The 19,441-nt window shown below is 59.1% G+C and overlaps 3 protein-coding genes across 3 annotated transcripts; 2 read left to right on the top strand and 1 right to left on the bottom strand.

Annotated features, from left to right (window-relative positions):
- Positions 1–538: 538 nt before the first annotated feature.
- MED19 (mediator complex subunit 19) lies at positions 539–3,747 on the bottom strand. The gene is made up of 5 exons (XM_065403559.1): positions 3,513–3,747; positions 2,358–2,614; positions 2,049–2,145; positions 1,793–1,887; positions 539–921 (listed from the first exon to the last, which is right to left on the bottom strand). The coding sequence occupies exons 1-5, from the start codon at positions 3,745–3,747 to the stop codon at positions 853–855; spliced, it is 753 nt and encodes a 250-aa protein (XP_065259631.1). The 3' UTR covers positions 539–852.
- Positions 3,748–4,162: 415 nt separating this feature from the next.
- TMX2 (thioredoxin related transmembrane protein 2) lies at positions 4,163–14,039 on the top strand. The gene is made up of 8 exons (XM_065402757.1): positions 4,163–4,387; positions 6,873–6,933; positions 7,326–7,439; positions 10,851–10,927; positions 11,157–11,263; positions 11,478–11,543; positions 12,092–12,221; positions 12,754–14,039. The coding sequence occupies exons 1-8, from the start codon at positions 4,199–4,201 to the stop codon at positions 12,910–12,912; spliced, it is 903 nt and encodes a 300-aa protein (XP_065258829.1). The 5' UTR covers positions 4,163–4,198; the 3' UTR covers positions 12,913–14,039.
- A 1,134-nt stretch (positions 14,040–15,173) lies between these two features.
- On the top strand, positions 15,174–18,621 carry SELENOH (selenoprotein H). The gene is made up of 5 exons (XM_065403279.1): positions 15,174–15,291; positions 15,925–16,088; positions 16,461–16,606; positions 17,130–17,247; positions 18,352–18,621. The coding sequence occupies exons 2-4, from the start codon at positions 15,931–15,933 to the stop codon at positions 17,228–17,230; spliced, it is 405 nt and encodes a 134-aa protein (XP_065259351.1). The 5' UTR covers positions 15,174–15,291; positions 15,925–15,930; the 3' UTR covers positions 17,231–17,247; positions 18,352–18,621.
- The last annotated feature ends 820 nt before the right edge of the window (positions 18,622–19,441 follow it).

Genomic DNA, 19,441 nt, shown 5'->3' on the forward strand with positions numbered 1-19,441 from the left:
GAACAGCATCCTCCAGCCCTGGGCACTGCAGCACCGTGTGGTTTATTTAGTGAGGGTACTGCCCCCTGCTGGCCTGTTAGGCCAGTGATCCCAGCTGGCCAGGGCAGCAGAAAACAACAGGCTGTCCCCCACCCCCATGAGGCTTGGGCTGTTAGCTCCGGGCAGCCATGCTAGAGCCAGAGCCCTGCAGCAGAGCTGCCTGGCTGAACGCAGGAGTCTGCTCCCCATTGCCCGGTCAGGATTGGGTCTAATTAACGCCCTGGAGAGTTGTGAGCCGGACACCTGCCCCCTTAGGAAATAGACTCGGCCCCTTCCTCCCCTCTACTCCACACAGCCAGGAGGCTGAACTCTGCCCATCCGGCCTGTTATTTGCTTCCCGCAGCCCAGGCCCCTGCTGAAATCTATGTCCTGAAGGCTCACTCTGCTGGTGGCTGGGCCAGCACCCGCTCTGCCCTGCTGCCCTGGCCCAGGGGTGGGGAGCCCAGGCCTACCCAGGCACAGGCAGTGAGCAGGGCACTTTCAAACAGAGCCACCAGCGTCTCCTCCAAGCAGAGATTTAATTAAAATGTGAATAAAAAAGAGCCTCTGCTCCCGAGAGGATTATTTGGTATAAAAGGGACGAGCAAGCCTTAAAGGCAGCAGCCGGTGCCCCCTCTCCAGCGGAGTCTGTGCTCCCACCAGGCTGATGCCCTGGGATGTCTGTACACACGGGCCCCCGGTGGGGCAGCCCAGTTCCCCCCTGCGAGCCGCTCTGGGGTATTCCTAATGTCGCCTCCAGCGCCGCTCTCCCCAGCAAGTCGATGATGGGCGTCTCTCTGGAGTGATCCCAGTGCCACGGTCAGAGTTGGCACCTCACCGGAGGCTGCTGCTGCTGCTGGCTTGGGAGCTGCCCACGCCTGGGTGCTCTGGGCTGTGCCGGTTCTAAGTCAGACAGACAGACAGACCGACCCCTGTGAGGATTCACAGTGGGGCTATGGGGGTTGAGAGTCAGGACAGGATTCCTCAGCCCAGGGACCAATCAGAGCAAGGGGGGGAAAGAAGACTCAGAATTTTTGGCCTCAGTGTTTTCCAGCCCCCCAACTGGGGTTTCTATGTGTACCCACTTGTCCCCCAACAGCATGCGATTTCCACAGGAAATGTCAGTTTCCTACTAAAAATCAAACACCCCCAATATTTCAATCTGCAAATGCAGCTTTGGTGTCTCATGGGAGCTGTAGTTCAGGCGCTCCGTGTCTCCATTCCTCTCTCTAGGCCAGGCTCCCTAGCCAGACTAAATCTCCCATGGTGTACCATGGCCAGGGACTCTCATGGAGTGGGAAAGTGGTGCATCATGGGAGACGTAGACTAACCAAGAAGCCTGCCCTATAGAAGAGGGGGTATGAGGCACCTGAACTACAACTCCCAGGAGTCACCACACCAGCATTTCTTAATCAAAAAATCTTTGAGTCTTGAGTTTCCAAAAAACTACCCCCCACCCCCCAGGGAGGGGTCACACCCACATAGTCCCCACCCACCTCTGAGGGGGTCTCTCTCTCTCTCTCTCTGTCTCAGACACTTTTTCAGAGGGCAAAAGCCTATTTTTCTGCCGGCTCTAGGTGGGACCACATGGATCACCAGCGACATCCGAACCCCATCTCTCCAGGGCCGTTACGTTAGGACAGAGGCTCCAGAGCAGGGGGGTAACCAGGAGGGGGTTGGATACATTCCAAGTCCTGTCCCTCCCCAGTAAGGTGAGCATAGCCAGGCTGGTGGGGAAGTGAACCAGGAGTTCTTCCCCCTTGCTGCCAACTACCTTCTTTTTCTTCTTCTCTTTCTTCTTCCTCTTCCGCTCTGGATCCTCCTCCTTTTTCTTCTTCTTCTTCTTGTGGTCAGAGTCTGAGGGGGTTTCTGCAAAGAGAGACATATATTTGCATTCAAGCGAGTTCCCTCCTGGGAGATGGGGGAGGGTTGGCCTAGCTATGACATTACTGGGGCCTGGTGAAGATTTGGGGGGTGCTGCTCTATGTCTGGGAGAGGGAATTGCTGGATTTGGGGAGTGCAGCCTTTACCTGGGGGAACAGGATCCTGGGTGCGGCTCTGCTTGTGCTTGTGTTTATTTTTCTTCTTGGGTGGCTGGATGTGCATCAAGCGACACTGTTCTGGCAACTGGAAGAGACAAAGATCAGGGTAGGTGGGGGTGGTGGAGTTTCTCCAAACATCACCTCCCTTCCCACTACATATCACCTGTCAACCAGCAGGGGTGTTTTGTTTTCTCAGCAGACTCTTTGCCTCATCTCCCCCAACCCAAACCTCAGAGTCCCCCCTTCCCTGACCCCAATGCTACCCTCCCACTCCCAGCAGCACAGGGGGAAGCTCACCGGGCCGGCATGCAGGCGAAAGCCAGTCAACATGGTGCCAGTGATGGGGTTGAAGGAGCTGCTGCAGATGGGTGGCTTCTCAATAAGGGAGCGCAGGCTGCTGTTGTCATGCGAGCCCGGCAAGTCAATCATCCCTGGCAGGTCAGGCAGAAAGTTGCTCAGCTTCTCCTTCACCTTCTTGCCGCAGAATTTGTTGTAGGAGTGTTCCAGGTTGTAGTGTGTGATCAGGTTGGTGCTGCCCGTCAGTTCCATGTTGCCTGGGAAGGAACCAGGAGAGCAGCGCTTTACACTGACACCCAGCCTTGCTGAAGGCAGCGAAATGGAGCAGTCTGCACACAGGACTGGGAGCCAGGACTCTTGGCTTCCCTGCCCAGCTCTGCCACTGACTTCCCCTCTGGCCCTGAGCAAATTCACTTCAACTCTCTCTCCCGCTGCAAGCTGGGGTTGGCACTTGCCTGGCCCAGCATGGCTGTGAGGCTTCGTTAATGTCTGTGGCGCACTGGCTACAGGCAGAGCACAACGGAGCCTGGACTGCTCAAGACCGGGGGGCGACCCCCTCCGCTAAGGCCAGTTCGGATCGGGGCATGGCAGCACCACAGTGAGCAACGGAGACGTGCGTGTCCAGCTGGCAATGGGGGAGCGGAGACGGGATTTAACCCCACAAAACGGCCCAGCCCCCGGGGGAACTGGAATGAGCAGCCAGGGCCTTGGGTCTATGTCGGGTGAGAGCGTAACATGCCCCCACCTCCACTGCCCTTCCCCATCCTCCCCTCCCTGCTGAGCCCTCCCCACCACCAGCACTGGCCCAGAGGAGTCTGGGAAAGGGTTAAGGCGGACCCAGTTGGGAGCAGCCCCCCACCCCCGACACCATCGCCCACAAACTTTATCCTCCCATTGGCTACGAGACTCCATCTCCCCGACTCGTCACAAACGTCTTATTCCATCCTTATTGGCTCCCAGAGCTGCCAATCCACGCAATCTTACACACTGGCCCCCCAAGTCCCGCCTCCACTGGCCCGTCTGTTTTGCCTATTGGGCTGGAGAAAGCAGCCCCAGCCATAGATAGGTGGAGAGAGAGGCCAATCAGACGCGTCTGAGCAATGCGATTGGCCAGCCCCCTCAGGGCCGCCCCCACGAGCTCGATTGGCCCCGTACCTGGTAACTCCCGCATCAGGTAGAAGGGGCCGCTAGCAGCCGCGGCCTTGCGGGCGGCGTCCTCCACGGTCTGGGGCGCGGCGGCTGCGGGGGGCGGCCCGGCGCCGGGACCCCCCGGCTTCCCCGGCCCGAAGCCCAGCGCGGTAGCCGCGGCGGGAGGCGGTGGCTCGGCCCCTCCGAAGAGAGCCGAGAAATTCTCCATCATCCCAGCATGCTCCACGCGCTCTCCTCCCATTGGCCTGGTTCCTCGGGGACATGACCGTCCGCCTCGTCCTCATTGGAGGGCGGCCCATCGTATACATGTCTTTGATTGGTTAATCTCTTTTTTACTCCGCCCCATATCACGTCCCTGTGTGTCTCTGATTGGACAAAAAGGTACATTAACTCCGCCCTGACGTGATTGGTTGTCTCCCTTGCGCACTATGATGACAACTTGATCTGGAACTCACGTCTTTCCAATTCTCGATATCTGATTGCTCCCTTGCTCTAGCGATCCCGTCTCCATTGCGATCCCTATATCCAATCGGATGTGTTTGATAGTGAGTGGCAGTGGCTGCGACCAATGAAGATGGACGTCTCCCATCAGTCCCCGCCTTCATCATGATTGGCGTCGTGGTTGCCCAATACGAAGCGGTGGTGCGTGCGTGGTCGTCCCCGCGGCGGCGGGCCGGTCAGTGTAGGTGAAGATGGCGGTCCTGGCCCCGCTCTTGGCGCTGTTCTACTCGGTGCCCGGGCTCTGCCGCTGGCTGGCGCGGCCCTACTACCCGCTCTCGGCGCTGCTCTCCGCCGCCTTCCTGCTGGTGCGCAAGCTGCCGCCGCTCTGCCAGGGGCTGCCCACGCAGCGCGAGGACGGGAACCCCTGTGACTTCGACTGGGTGAGTCCCCCCCCCCCCCCGGGAACCCACATCCACCCCCCCGGGGAACCCCTGCGACTTCGACTGGGTGAGTCCCGCCCCCCCCCGGGGAACCCACATCCTCCCCCCCGGGGAACCCCTGCGACTTCGACTGGGTGAGTCCCCCCCCCCCCGGGAACCCACATCCACCCCCCCGGGGAACCCCTGCGACTTCGACTGGGTGAGTCCCCCCCCCCCGGGAACCCACATCCACCCCCCCGGGGAACCCCTGCGACTTCGACTGGGTGAGCCCCCCCCCCGGGGAACCCACATCCACCCCCCCCCGGGGAACCCATGCGACTTCGACTGGGTGAGTCCCGCCCCCCCCCGGGGAACCCACATCCTCCCCCCCCCGGGGAACCCCTGCGACTTCGACTGGGTGAGTCCCCCCCCCCCGGGAACCCACATCCACCCCCCCGGGGAACCCCTGCGACTTCGACTGGGTGAGCCCCCCCCCCCCCCGGGGAACCCACATCCACCCCCCCGGGGAACCCCTGCGACTTCGACTGGGTGAGTCCCGCCCCCCCCGGGGAACCCACATCCTCCCCCCCCCGGGGAACCCCTGCGACTTCGACTGGGTGAGCCCCCCCCGGGGAACCCACATCCTCCCCCCCCGGGGAACCCCTGCGACTTCGACTGGGTGAGTCCCGCCCCCCCCCGGGGAACCCACATCCTCCCCCCCCCGGGGAACCCCTGCGACTTCGACTGGGTGCGCCCCCCCCCCGGGGAACCCACATCCACCCCCCCGGGGAACCCCTGCGACTTCGACTGGGTGAGTCCTGCCCCCCCCCCGGGGAACCCACATCCTCCCCCCCCGGGGAACCCCTGCGACTTCGACTGGGTGAGCCCCCCCCCCGGGGAACCCACATCCCCCCCCGGGGAACCCACATTCCCCCCGAACACCTGCGACTTCGACTGGGTGAGTCCCGCCCCCCCGGGAACCCACATATTCCCCCCCCCCCGGAACCCCTGTGACTTCGACTGGGTGAGTCCCCTCCCCTCCTCCGGGAACCCACATCCCCCCCCGCCCCCCCAGGGAACCCCTGCGACTTCGACTGGGTGAGTCCCGCCCCGCCCCCCCCGGGAACCCACATCCACACCCCCCCCAGGAACCCACATCCACCCCCCCCCCCCCGGGGAACCCACATCCCCCCGAACACCTGCGACTTCGACTGGGTGAGTCCTGCCCCCCTGGGAACCCACATCCACCCCCCCCCGGGGAACCCCTGCGACTTCGACTGGGTGAGTCCCCCCCCGGGGAACCCACATTCCCCCCCCCCCCCCCCGGAACCCCTGTGACTTCGACTGGGTGAGTCCCCCCCCGGGGAACCCACATTCCCCCCCCCCCGGAACCCCTGTGACTTTGACTGGGTGAGTCCCGCCCCCCCCTGGAACCCACATTCCCCCCGCCCCCCCCGGAACCCCTGTGACTTCGACTGGGTGAGACACGCCCCGCCCCCCCGGGAACCCACATCCACCCCCCCGGGAACCCACATCCCCCCCCCCCCCCCCCCGAGCCCCTGTGACTTCGACTGGGTGAGTCCCGCGCCCCCCCCCCCTCGGGAACCCACATCCTCCCCCCCGGGAACCCCTGCGACTTTGACTGGGTGAGCCCCCCCCGGAACCCACATCCCCCCCCGGGGAACCCCTGCGACTTCAACTGGGTGAGTCCCGCCCCGCCTCCCCGGGAACCCACATCCACACACACCCCGGGAACCCACATCCCCCCCGAACACCTGCGACTTCGACTGGGTGAGTCCCGCCCCCCCGGGGAACCCCCCCCCGGAACCCCTGTGACTTCGACTGGGTGAGTCCCGCCCCCCCCCCCCGGGAACCCACATTTTCCCCCCCCCCGGAACCCCTGTGACTTCGACTGGGTGAGTCCCGCCCCCCCCCCCCCCCCCGGGAACCCACATCCACCCCCCCGGGTAACCCCTGCGACTTTGACTGGGTGAGTCCCGCCCCCCCCCTCGGGAACCCACATCCCCCCCCGGAAACCCACATCCACACACCCCCCGGGGAACCCCTACGACTTCGACTGGGTGAGTCCCGCGCCCCCCCCCCCCCCCCCCCCGGAACCCACTTCCCCCCCCCGGGAACCACTTCGACTGAGCGAGTCTCCCCTCCCCCCCCCCGGGGAACCCACATCCACCCCTTCCACCCCCACCCCCCCCCGGGGAAACCCCCGCGACTTCGACTGGGTGAGTCCTGAGCCCCCTGGGAACCCACATCCACCCCTCCCCCCCCCCGGGGAACCCCTGCGACTTCGACTGGGTAAGTCCCAAGCCCCCGGCACCGACCCTCTGTTCCCCCCCTCACTGCTTTTGTTCAGCGTTGGGCCTCCTCTCTGTGCCTGGTGGCTCTGCCTAGCTCTGCTCTTCCCCTCTCCTCCCACGTGCTTTATTGGTTCGGTTGGTATCCCCTCTTTGAGCCATGTTGACTCTGCTCACCCCACCCTTTCTTTCAGCGGGAGGTGGAGATCCTCATGTTCCTCAGCGCCATCGTGATGATGAAGAACCGCAGATCCAGTGAGTCCCCCCCACCCCTCGCTGGAACTATTCTGCAAGCAGGAGATGAGCATTCCAAGGACTGTTTTCAGGCTGGCATGGAGGGCTGGGCAAGCTTGGTCTCCATGTCAGACCCCAGCAAGGATTCTGGCCTGGGAAGCATGGGGGGAAGTTCTGGAGGGGGTCTGGCTGAGGTGGTCACGTGGCAGGATTGGAGAGATCCTAGGGCAGCTCTGTCTCAAAGCCAGTGCGATGAAATTATGGGGTCAATGTATGTTGGTGTCGATCCAGGGGGCAGGTACACAGGAGGTGGGGGACAGTCTGTGTTGGACGTTCCACATGCACCTCCGCTTCTCCCTAGACCGGGGTATTTGTCTGGGGCTGACCATCACCGCCATCTCTCTCTCCCCCAGTCACCGTGGATCAGCACCTGGGGAACATCTTCATGTTCAGTAAAGTGGCCAACGTAATCCTCTTCTTCCGGCTGGATGTGCGGATGGGGCTGCTCTACCTGACGCTCTGCATAGGTGAGATGCCACCTCGGGGACATGCGGCTGGCTCTGAACAGAATCGAGTCTGTACCGTATCCTCTCCGTGCCCCGAGCCAGGTCGCTGTTCCACGGTGCTAGATGCTGCCCGTGCAGTGAGGGACGGTCCCTGCCCTGAGGAGCTGCCTATCTAGCTAGACCAGCCAGACACGATGGGAGAGAGGATTGTTACTGAAACATCGCTTTGCCTACCCAGCTTCTGCATCCGCATCTCCGATCCCACACGCCCTCTGAGGCTCCTTATGTATTTCAGGGGTGGGGGTTCAGTGTAGCCTTGACTCTGAATATACCGGCTCTCAGCCATCGACTGGCTTTTTAAATGCCGCACCCTTTTAGGCTGGTAAGTCCCTATCACTTCACAGGGGAAGGTCTCGGGCTCCCTCTTGCTGCACTGTTTGGCTGAAAGCTGTTCATGCTCCCCTGTCCCAGAGGGGAGTAACTGCCAAGGCCGGGGTCCCACCTCTGCAGTAGGGGCCTGTGCAGATCTCTGCTGCTGCTAAGACCATCTTCCTGGCTTGTCGCTCTGTCTGCTTCACCCCTCTCCTTGCATGTCTTCTTGGCTCCCCTTTCCCCAGCACCCCAGACACATGCACCTGGTCTTCCCTTTCAGGGTCCTTCACAACCTGTCCCCACCCACCTATCCTCTCACAGGCGATCATGGTGTTCCGCCCCCCAGTCAGCCCGTGGTCCCAACCTTCATCACTTGGCTGTTCCATTTTCAAACAGGCTCCTTCATGCTTTCTCCCCTGTTGCCCCTCCCACATGGGAGGAGCCACCCATCAACATTCACAAAGCTCCCTCCTCAGACCTCTCCTTTGCTATGAAACCCACACAAAGCTTGCCGTAGGCTAGGTGGCTGGGGTGCAGAGACCACCGCCGACCATGCTGGCCGTTTCTGACTCATTGCTCCCTGCCTCTACCCAGGTCTTGTCTTAGATCACAAGCTCTGTGGGACAGGGATTGTTGTCTGGTTCTGTGTTTGTACAGCACCTAGCACAAGGTCCTGGGCCATGACTGGGCTACTAGCGCACACATTATACAGTCTGTGTCCCTGTGCACCTTAGAGTGAAACAAAGCTGTCGTCCCTTGGCTGAGCCCTCCGTTCTGAGATGCACCATCCCTTTCTGTGTGAGTGCGTTCAGCCTCTTTCCATCCTGTCCTCCTGACTCTGGAGCAGCTTGGGGAAATCCCCGGTAATACCCCCAGGGAAGATGTGATGTCCCCAGGTCCTCTGTGGGGTATGGGGGAGAACAATACCCACTTTCTAATGGAGACTCGCTTCAACCTTCACTACGATGAGCTCCCTCTCCCTCCAGCATTCCTCTGGGTGAGAACCAGCTCCCTGACCTGCTGTGACATGGGGCCTTTTAGTGACTGCTGGCAATTGGGAGACAGGCTGGCTTGGTGGGTTCAGCGCTAGGCTGGGAGCTCTGCCCCAGCACACTGTGACCCCGGACGAGTCACTGCCCTTTTCAGTACTTTGAGATCTCCGAGTGAAAAGTGCTGAGTGGTGTTCCTGGTGGGCCCAGCTCTTCCCCGTGCTGTGTGGCGTCCACTCAGACAGCCGTGTTTCCACGCAAACACATTGCTTCCTATCTCAATGTACCACACGTTACACCATTACCCATAAAACAGCCACCTCCCCCCTGCGTCTCGGCCACCTTCCCTGCTTTGCTTGTGTCTGCCAGGGTGTGAGCTTGTGTGTTAAGCTTTGCCTCAATCGTGAGTATTGGAGCCACTGGCAGCCTTGTGCATTTCCACTGCTCCCTAGCCTCCAGCCCTTCAATTCCTTCCCCTTGTTCCCTACCTGCTAACACATGCATCCCCTGTCTGGCTTAACCACCCCACATTTGGAGAGCTCAGACTGTAAGGAGGCAGTGTTGCCTAGTGGATAGAGCACTGGAGCAGACCTCAGTTCTGTTCCCTGCTTGGCGGCTGGCCTGCTGCGGGGCCTTGGACAAGTCACTTCCTTGCTCTGTGCCTTGGTTTCCCCATCTGCACAATGGAGAGACTGCTACTGACTTCCATTGTGAAGTGCTTTGAGATCCACTGATGCAAAGCACTATAGGAAAACTACATAGTATTATAGAACTGTAGGGCTGGAAGGGACCTTGAGAAGTCATCCGATCCAGTCCCAGTGCTGAGGCAGGACCATGTAAACCTGACAGGTGTTTGATCAATCTGTTCTTAAACGCCTCCAGTGATGGTGATTCCACCACCTCCCTAGGAAGCCTATTGCAGAGCTTACCTACCCTTAGAGTTAGTTTTTTCGTGATAGCTCATCTAAATCTCCCTTGCTGCAGATTAAGCCCATTGCGTCTTGTCCTACCTTCAGTGGACGTGGAGAACAATTGATCCCAATCCTCTTTATAACAGCCCTCAACGTATTTGAAGACTGTTATTAGGTCCCCCACCTCCTCCAGTCATCTTTTCTCAACACTAAACATGCCCAGTTTCTCAGGTTTTCTAAACCTTTTATCAGTTTTGTTGCTCTCCTCTGGACTCTCTCCAATTTGTCCTTATCATTCTGAAAATGTGGCACCCAGAACTGGACACAGGACTCCAGCTGAGGTCTCACCAAGATCCTTTTCAGCAGTACTACCTCCTAGCCAGTTATTCCCCAGTGTGTAGTTGTGCATCTGATTATTTTTTTCCTTCCTGTGTGTAATACTTGTCTTTATTGAATTTCACCTTGTTGAATTCAGACCAATTCTCCAATTTGCCAAGGTCATTTTGAATTCTAATCCTGTCCTCCAGTGTGCTTGCAGCCCCTCCCAGCTTGGTTTCGACTGCAGATTTTATATGCATACCCTCCACTCCATTTCCAAGGCATTAGTGAAAGTATTGTATACTGCTGTCCCCAGGACTGACCCGTGCGGGACCCCACTAGGCAGGCTCTCCCAGTTTGACAGCGAGCCATTGATGACTGCTCTTTGAATATGCTCTTTCAACCAGCTGGCCACCCACCTTACTATAATTTCATCTAGACCACATTTCCCTAGTTTGCTTAGGAGAACATCATGTGAGACTGTCAAAAGCTGGATTAAAATCTAGGTATATCACATCTATAGCTTCCCCCCATCCACAAGGGCAGGAACCCAGCGTGAAATGCTTTATCCAACCTTCCCATAAGGCCACAGAGCAAGCAACTAGTCCTGGAAACCAAACTTTTGATTTCTATGCCTGGGCTCCCTGCCCCCTCTCCTCAAATCTGTGTCCAAGCCTCCAAAGTGCAGCCAGTCACAGCAGGCCCAACTCCTCACCTGTGTGTGTGCGCTGGGGGGTGAGTCTATCTTAAGCCCGGGTTTAGGGTTGATGAGTAAATAGCTGCTGTTGTGGGGGTTCGTATAGGGTGAAGTGACTCATGCTGTGATGTGTGTGTACTTTCAGTGTTCCTGATGACCTGCAAGCCGCCTCTGTACCTGGGCCCAGAGTATATCAAATACTTCAGCGATAAAACCATCGACGTGAGTATCGGCTGCCCCATAGCCCCAGGCCACCATTCACACGTGGGCTGCTGTGGCTTGGGGACCAGCTTCAGTCTGCAGTTGCTGATCTCTACCCTGACCTGCAGCCCACACTGTGACCCCAGGGAGGGGGCACTGGGCTGGCGGTGTTGGGGCTGTGGCCCCCGTGGTACCTGTGATCGCAGGTGGGGCGTGGTTCCTCCAGCTGACCCTTCTGCCTGTGCCGCAGGAGGAACTGGAGCGGGACAAGCGGGTGACCTGGATTGTGGAGTTCTTTGCCAACTGGTCCAATGAATGCCAGTCGTTCGCGCCCATCTACGCCGACCTGTCTCTCAAGTGAGTGGTGCCCAGCCTGTAATTCGGTGAGTAGGGGAGGGGGAACTCCTGCCTCCCCCTTGGCTGAGGCTGCCCCGGGGGCAGGGAATGGAGCTGACCCAGCTGGGGTTTGTGGTGGAGGATTTAGCCCAGCCACGTGCTCTTGCCCCCATGCTCCCCTCCCATGCATTGGGATCTCCCTGCACTAACTGCCTCTCCCCCCTTCCCCACCCAGGTACAACTGCACGGGGCTCAACTTCGGCAAGGTGGACGTGGGCCGCTACCCCGATGTCAGCACCAGGTGAGCGGGTCCAGGCTGCCGTGAGTAACTAGATCAGTCTCATGCCTCCACAATGTGGGCAAAAGTGGGTTAGTTCCACTGCCCATCCCACCCCAGCCGATTCAGCAACAGCCCAGCCATGAGGATGCTGAGGGTCATTGCTTCACACCGGGGGTCTCTTCTGTGCTGGGATCCCCCTGGAGGGATATGGCTGCGCTGGGCATCAGACCTCCTTCCCCAGCTGGAGTGGCCCTGGGTAGTCTACTCCCCGCTCAGCCCTGCTTCAGAGAGGTCCTGAAATTAATGAGCTCTGGGAGTCTGCGTCCCTCCTTGCTGGCTTCGAGCCCTTGGGATGTTGCAACCACAGAGACTGTCCTGTTAGCTTGGATTGAGGTGGGGGTTGTTGCCCGGGAAGCGGAGTCTTCCCCTTTCCCTCTAGCCTGGGGGGCTGGGACATGGATGTGTCTAGGGGCAAGGAAAGAGCAATGCAGAGCCTGAGGAGTGAATGGGGAGAAGGGTTGGGATCGCTTGGTGCTCCAAGGGGTCACTCTGTCCATCCATCCCCACAGGTACACAGTGAGCACCTCACCCCTCACCAAGCAGCTGCCCACCCTGATCCTCTTCCAGGGCGGGAAGGAGGTGATGCGCCGGCCGCAGATCGACAAGAAGGGCCGGGCCGTCTCCTGGACCTTCTCCGAGGTGGGATGCCTGGGGACACGCTGTAGGGCGAGGGGCATGGGTAATCCACTGCCCTTCCTGGGCTGCTGCAGGAGCTGCCTAGTTCAATCAGTGGGCTCTTCCCTGAGCATTGGGGCACTGGCTCTGTTGCACCAGCCATGGGCTGGATAGGGCCATTCTCTCTGTTGGGTCCTTCCCCTGCTGAGCTCCTGACCTGGGCCAGCGTTGCTGGCTACACGGCAGAATTCTCATCTTAACCCATTTCCTGTGAGCGGGGGAGCTTCCCACCCACCATCAGGACACCCTCCCTCTCCTCCCCCCCCCCCCCCCTCCCCTCCCACCGGAGCTCCCTGTTCCCCGCTGCGCCATGACTCTGGGCAATCTGTACCCAGCCTGCAGGGCACCCCAAGCTGCCAGCGGCTGGCCAGACCTATGGTGTTGCCCCCTTCCTCCTCTGTTCCCGGCAAGAGGCTGTGGCCTGCAGCAGGCCCTGGCAGTGGGCTCGCAGGAGGCGGTGGCAGGGCATGCGCTGAGGTCTGTTTCTGTGCCGCAGGAGAACGTGATCCGGGAGTTCAGCCTGAACGAGCTGTACCAGAAGGCCAAGAAACTGTTGAAGCAGCGAGACGAGGGGCCCAAGGAGCCACCGGAGCAGCAGGATCCCCTGGTGGCCAGCACGGAGCTCCCCAACGGCGAGAGCAAGAAGGACAAATAGACCTGCCTCGCTCCCTGTAGTTGCCCCCCCGCCCTCTCCCGGCAGCTGTTCCATGGTGCCCAGCACAACCTGTCTCGAAGACGGTGACGAGGGGAGCTGCGTGAGGGAGTCACCACCCTCCCTCTGGGGCTCAGCCATGCCCCAGCTCCCCAGTGGGCCATGCTGGACTGTTCATGTCTCTGTGGCATCTTGTTTATTCCTGTTCCTCTCTGGCATCACTTCAAGAACTGGCTGCTGATTGGCTGCAAGGGGTGGGCAGTGATTGGTCCAGCAGGGGCTGGGGGTAGAATTCCCCTAGGACTCTAGAGCAGCTGAGTTTAAGGGTGCACCCTCTCCCGGTTGAGTGGAAGCAGTGGGGGTGTGGATGGAGAGTGTTGACTTGACCTGAACCAGCTTGGGGTGGGGGGGTATTGCTGATGGGCCCAACCACTTCTTCCTGGAAGATATTCTCTCCTTCCCCCCCCTTTTCTGTTTGCGGGTAAGGAGATGCACGGGACTCTTCCCAGCCATACGGTGCATGTGTGGGGTGTAGGTCAGGTCCCCATTGGACCTGTTCTCCCCCATGGCTTGCTTGGGAGGGCTGTTGGCTAACCCAGTGGCTGGGAGAGAAGAGCTGGAGAGTATGTGCTGCTCTGGGGGCAGCAGAGAAGCCTGAGCGTGTAACTCTCTCTGCCCAGCCCGGGGCTGGTGGGAACTGGTCTCTGCTGCTCTGGAGGACTCCTGGCCAGTGCCTGACTTCTGCCCCTTCCCCGCTGAAGAGCCACTACTAGTTTCCTTTCCCTTCCTTCCTGCTGGTCTTGATTTAACCCTTCATGTGCCAAAAGTCCGCTCCTGGGGCAAGGAGGGCAGGTGGTGCCAGGCTGAGTGTAGCACCTGAACTCCTTGTGAGCTGGAGGGGGGGAATTGACTGGTTGGCCCTAGAAGGGCTCCCTGTTTCTGTGCCTGCAGCTGCCTGGGCCACTGCCCCTCCTGAATCATAGCAAGGGGCTCCTCATCCCAGCCATGAAGGGGAGAGGAAGTTGTGGTGGCTGAGCAGCTGTGGCTCCTAGGACAAATACTCCATGCTTCTGTTAATCATCTCTTCCTGTGACAGTGTCTGTAATAAACCAAGCTAAGAATGAACCCTCCCTTCCCATCTCGCTGTGTCCTGTCTCCTGGGGCAGGCTGGATATTCACTGAGCCATTGCTGGTCTCAGCAGGCCAGCCCTGGCTCCAGGGAGCTGCCTCCAGCAGCAGGTGAGCTCTGTGCTGGTGGCTGCAGCCCAGTTAAAGAATAGCTGTTCTAGGGTTCCTACCCTGTGGGGTTGGCCCTGCTCTGAACTCAGTACCTGTGGGTGGGAGGAAGAGGTTCCAGAGGAGGTGTGGGGGCTAGGCTGCAAACTGTGGGTCTGAAAGGTCTGCATCAGGACTCCCTGGCTGGGGTGATGGTTGTACTGGCAATGGCTCAGTGCTGAGAACCACCAGCAGGGGCGACAGGCCAATGCCGCCTGTTTGTACAAGTCGGGTCCAATACACCCAAAAGGCCCAAGTGCCCCTGCTGCTCACAGGCGCTTAACGGCTGCTGGGAATAAGCCTGCATGGCCACTGCATTTGCGTGCGTGCTACTCTGAAGAAACTTGCACTGCTGGAGATGGCAGTGCAGCACTGAGGTGTCTACTGGACACTGCTCTAGGGAAGCTGATGTTCCATGGGTCCTGTCTGGGCACTGCTGTGGAGAAGCTCGCAGCACTGAGGTCCCTGTTGGGCACTGCTGTAAGGAAGCTCTCAGCACCATGGTCCCTACGGGACACTTGCAGCCCTGCACACTCAGGTTGCTGCAGTCCCAGCTGAGCCCTTGGGACCTGCCCTGCGAGGCAGGGTGACCAGACAGCAAGTGTGAAAAATTGGGATGGGGGTGGGGGAGTGATAGGAGCCTATATAAGACAAAGCCCCCAATCTCAGGACTATCTGGTCACCCTACTGCGTGGGGAAACAACTGGGTCCAGGCCTGATGGAGACACCAAGTCGCAGTAGCCCAGGTTGAGCTCTGATTGGCTGCAAAGACGCCTCATTAATATTCAGAACGTTGTGTAACAAATTCGGGCAGGAACCATCCTGCAGAAAGGGGGGGGGGGGGAAGAGGCTGTGCAGTAAAAAACCGCCGCATGTGTTTTCATTACAACGCTGCCCTGGCCGGAGCCTGACGCGGCTCCGATCACGCTCAGCTGCACCGGGGACAAAGGCAGGGCTGGCTCAGCTGATGCCTTGCCCCACTGTTATTTCCCCCGGTTCCCCCTCTCTGTGGTGTCGAATGGTTGGGAGCAGGGCGCTTTCCTCTGCCTGGCTGGCCCGCGTGGCTGCGCGGAGGTTCACCGTGGGGCCCTTGCTGTGGAGAAGGCGGTAGGTCTCTGGGGCGGTCCTGTGTCTGTGCTGCCCTCCGTGGGTCTGGTGTGTCTCGGCCTTGGGGCTCCACTGCTGGGGGAGGGGCTGCTCCGCCTAGCTCCCCCGCGCTGGGATGCGCAGGAAAGAAACGCTACTGGTACCCATTGCAGGAAGTGGGTGCGGGGGGGCGCTTTACCCACGCCTCGAGTCTGCCCTCTAATCCCGGCGGTCTCCCCGTCCGTCTAGTCCTGGCTTTCGCCTTGTTGGGGCCCCCTCAGTCCTGCCCTGCAAACATGCTGGTGCCCCTTGACCCTGCCCTGTATTATCTCCCCACCCTTGCTGTTCTAGTCCTCTCGCCCCCCTGCCTCTTGGTTTTCATTGTCCCTTGAAAGTCTCTCCACTTTGTGCCACATCCTCCCGCCTCCCCCACGTTATTTCTGTGGCTGGGTGGAAGGGGCCTGTGGTCCTGCCTCTAAGGGTAGAAGACACCACCGTGATTATGTATCCTGACCCCCTCTGAATAACCCAGGCCAGAGAACTTCCCTGGATTAACTCCTGTTCGAGCCAGAGTAGATCTGTTCCAAAAACATCCCATCTGGACTGAAAAATACCCAGAGATGCATGGGAAGGGGCTCTTGTTTATTCTCCTAGAGCACGATGGCCCCCAAAGCGAGGAAGAGGAAGGCAAAGGAGCCTGAGGCAAAGGCTGTGAACTCTGAGGATGTGAAGGCGAACGGCGGTGCCGATACACTGCCAAAGAGGTCACGGGGTGAGGGAAGTCGGGGCCCTGGACCCCACGTGGTTATTGAGCATTGGTGAGTCCTGGCCAGTGCAAGAGAGTGGGTGTTTTTTAAGCCCCAGCAGGCTCATGTCCCTGTGGAAGGCACCAGGGATGCTCAGGTGGTGGATGGGGGCTAATAGCTGGCAGGAGGGGGCCTGTCTGTGGAGAGGAAGGGGAGGGTTACCTTGGGGGGACTCAGTCTGAGACACTTCCAGAGGGGGAGCAGGTTTGGGTGGCGGGGACACAGGCACTGGGTTCGGGGATGTGGTCATGGATCAGGCTGGGCTGTGCTGGGAGTGTGGCATTACTCGACATGGGGCTGGTTTGCTAGCAGGATCCCCATAGGAGGCCTGCTAGCAGGATCCCCAGCCCCGCTGACCCCCATCACCCCCCACCTCCCCCGCAGTAAGAGCTGACGAGTCTTCGGGCGCAATGCCGACGCCGTGAGCCAGGCGCTGCGCCGCACCGTCGCCAACGTGGTGGTGGAGATCAACCCCGAGACACCGCGCAGGAACAGCTTTGAGGTGTCCCTGGTGAAGGAGGATGGAAGAAGTAAGTGCTGGAGTTTCTTTACAGCAGTGCTCAGTCAGGGTGCAATGATTGGGGGGGGCCAGGGGCGAGCCAGGACAGGGCAGTGCCTGGGTGACCGCACACTGGGGTAGGGATGCTCATGCATCCCAATTTGGCACAGGCTGACATGGTGAGCGCCTCATGCGGAGTGAGCTACTTCACGATTAGGTTCCTAAATGCATATGTTGTATCCCTTTCTCCCACCCTTTGTCTGACTGTTCAGAGCTCTGTGGGGCAGAGATTGTGCCGCAGTGTGGGCCCAATTTTAGTTGTGGCGGGGGGGGGGAGGGGTCTGTGCAGTGCCTGGTACATTGGGGGGCCCCTGAACTCCATCAGTGGGGGTCTGTGCAGTACCTAGTACATTGGGGGGGGGGGGGTCTGTGCAGCGCCTGGCACAATAGGGGCCCCGATCTCGCTCAGTGGGGGTCTCTAGGGTCTACTGCAATACAAACCAATGGGTAGCATCCCACCCGTCACCACCCCTGCCTTGTTGTTGGGGTTTCAGCGGTGGAGCTATGGAGCGGCATTAAGAAAGGGCCGCCTCGCAAGCTCAAGTTCCCTGAGCCAGAGAAGGTGGCTGACATGCTGAAGAGCAGCTTGGTCTAACGCAGAGCTACACCGAGGTGAGTTATTCCTGCTCCAAGACTGGACCAGCAGAAGGGATGGCCACTGGAAATCCGAGGGAGGAGGGGAGAAGTGACTGTAACAACTAGTATGGTTGAGATGTGTGTGTCTGACTCCAGCACAAACCCCCTCAGCTTGTGCTTTTTTTAATTGCCGGCACCACCTGGGCTCACAAGTCAAGCTGGGCTCTTTCCTTCTCCCGCACCATGGCCAGTCATAAAGGTCTTGCAGAGCAAACTACACTCTGAACGACCCCTGTGCCACCTCCTTGCCCGCCGTAGCCAAGCCCTAGTGTCAGGGTCAGCAGATAATGCATGAGGAGGAATAGAGTCCAGCTTGTGCTCTCCAAGCGGTGGTGTCTCTGCAGGGCTAATGGGAGCCGAAACACACAGTTTTCACTAAAGACAGCAGATCCGACTCCATGCACCCGGGGTCACTTCTGGAACCCATGTCCAATCAAATACCGGCTATGGGGCATGTTGCCTTAACTGGACATGCTGAACTTGTCAGCAGGCCAGTCCTAGGGATGCGAGAACGCGGCTGTCGTTGGAGCCTCGGTCCATTCCAAGCCCAGAACGCCTAGAGAGTAAAACATAGTCCAGGCTGTGTTGGCTATTCCTGTGAGGGTGAAGTGTCTACTTTCCCGGAGATGGAAGCAGGGCTGGATCCATCAAAAATGCCTTGTGGTGGGGAGGAGGTAGCAGGCACATGTAAGCAGGGAGGGCATGGCAGGTGCATGCTCTGTATTCCAACTGCTGAGCAGAAACCCCATCCACCTCATCCACACCCTGCATGGTGGGAGCCGTTTATCTGGGGGGGCTAAGGTAATATGAGTGTATCACAACACACCTGAGAATCCAAGTGCTGGGCTAGTACACTGACCTCTGGACCATCCTTCCTCTCAAGGAGATGTCACCCCTTAAGTTGGCAGGCTTGTCAGTGGCTTAAGGGTGACCTCAGTGTGGCTGCTTCTAGCCAACAAGCTAATGCAGGTCAGTGTTTTGGGCCCAAGTGACTGGATGCTTAGTGCAGGAGTGAGGTGGCCGTATGTCATTTCCTGTGTGAACAGCCAGGGCTGACACCTCTCTTTCTCATCCCGGCAGCCGGGTCTAGGACCCATCCATTCCTTGTGTGGACCGGAGCATCCATGATGAGGCATGATGAAGTGGGGGAAGGGGCCAATGGCCAAACCTCAGTCATGTCTCTGAAGCTGCAGCTCTTCCCACTGGGAGTGGTGGGCCAGATGATGCCACTCTGTCCTTCGCTTCTGCTCTGCTCCCACAACCATCCTCTGGCCTTCCTTAGCAGATGATCTTTCACTGTTTTGTGGTTAGACTTCTTTTTGTAATAAAGCTTCTAAAAAAACTATTTGTAAGTGGCAGCAAGGTGGGGTGATGGCTCAGAGGTCACCATGCAGGCTGGTCAGCTGGACTGCACCTTCTCCTCCTCCCACTATGTTGCACAGCTTGCAGCCATCAGTGGAGAGCCCCACTCCAGGACATGCTCATGCATTCTGTTAGGAGTCTTGTCAGGTGTCCTGCTCCCTGCGGGAGGGAGGGGACGGCTCCTGGCAGCTTGCACTGCATGGCTAGGAAAGCAGGGTGGTGCAGTCCATGTAACAGAGGGCAAATCCAGCAGAACAAACAAGAGGCAAATACAACCAACTATTTATTACAAACAAGCCCCATCCTCTCACGCTCCAGGCTCTCCTGTCTTCTCCATTGCCAAAGGGGCTGCTGCAGCAGGTGGTCAGTCCCTGCAATGAGAGAAGTGGAGGGAGCATGGCACAAAGCCCACATGCTTCCTGGAGGGGGGATGAAAATACATGCTGATGTTAAGGGTAACAGATGTTCTCATTAGGACAGTGATGCGTGAAGATGAGCACTAAGTAACTATGGAGCTGGTGTTCTTTGTCAGTGGAGGAATACATGTGCTGTGGGAAGCAGCAGGGAAGAAAGGGGAGCTGGGTCGTAACAGGAGAACATCAACTCTGGATGAGATGCACAACAGGTCAATGGGGTAGCAGTGGGATCATGGGACATGAGGGACAGTGGCTTGTGCTATGGCATTGCCAGGCAGGAGTGGAGTTTGCGCCTGAGATAGCCATGACTCCAGGTAGGTAGGCTGGTACCACTGCTGGCCAGATATTTTGCAAAACTAGAGTCCTGGCTGCAGCCTTAGGAGCTCCTACTA

Source organism: Emys orbicularis, chromosome 4, assembly GCF_028017835.1.
Source record: "Emys orbicularis isolate rEmyOrb1 chromosome 4, rEmyOrb1.hap1, whole genome shotgun sequence".
Taxonomy (NCBI): Eukaryota; Metazoa; Chordata; order Testudines; family Emydidae; genus Emys; species Emys orbicularis.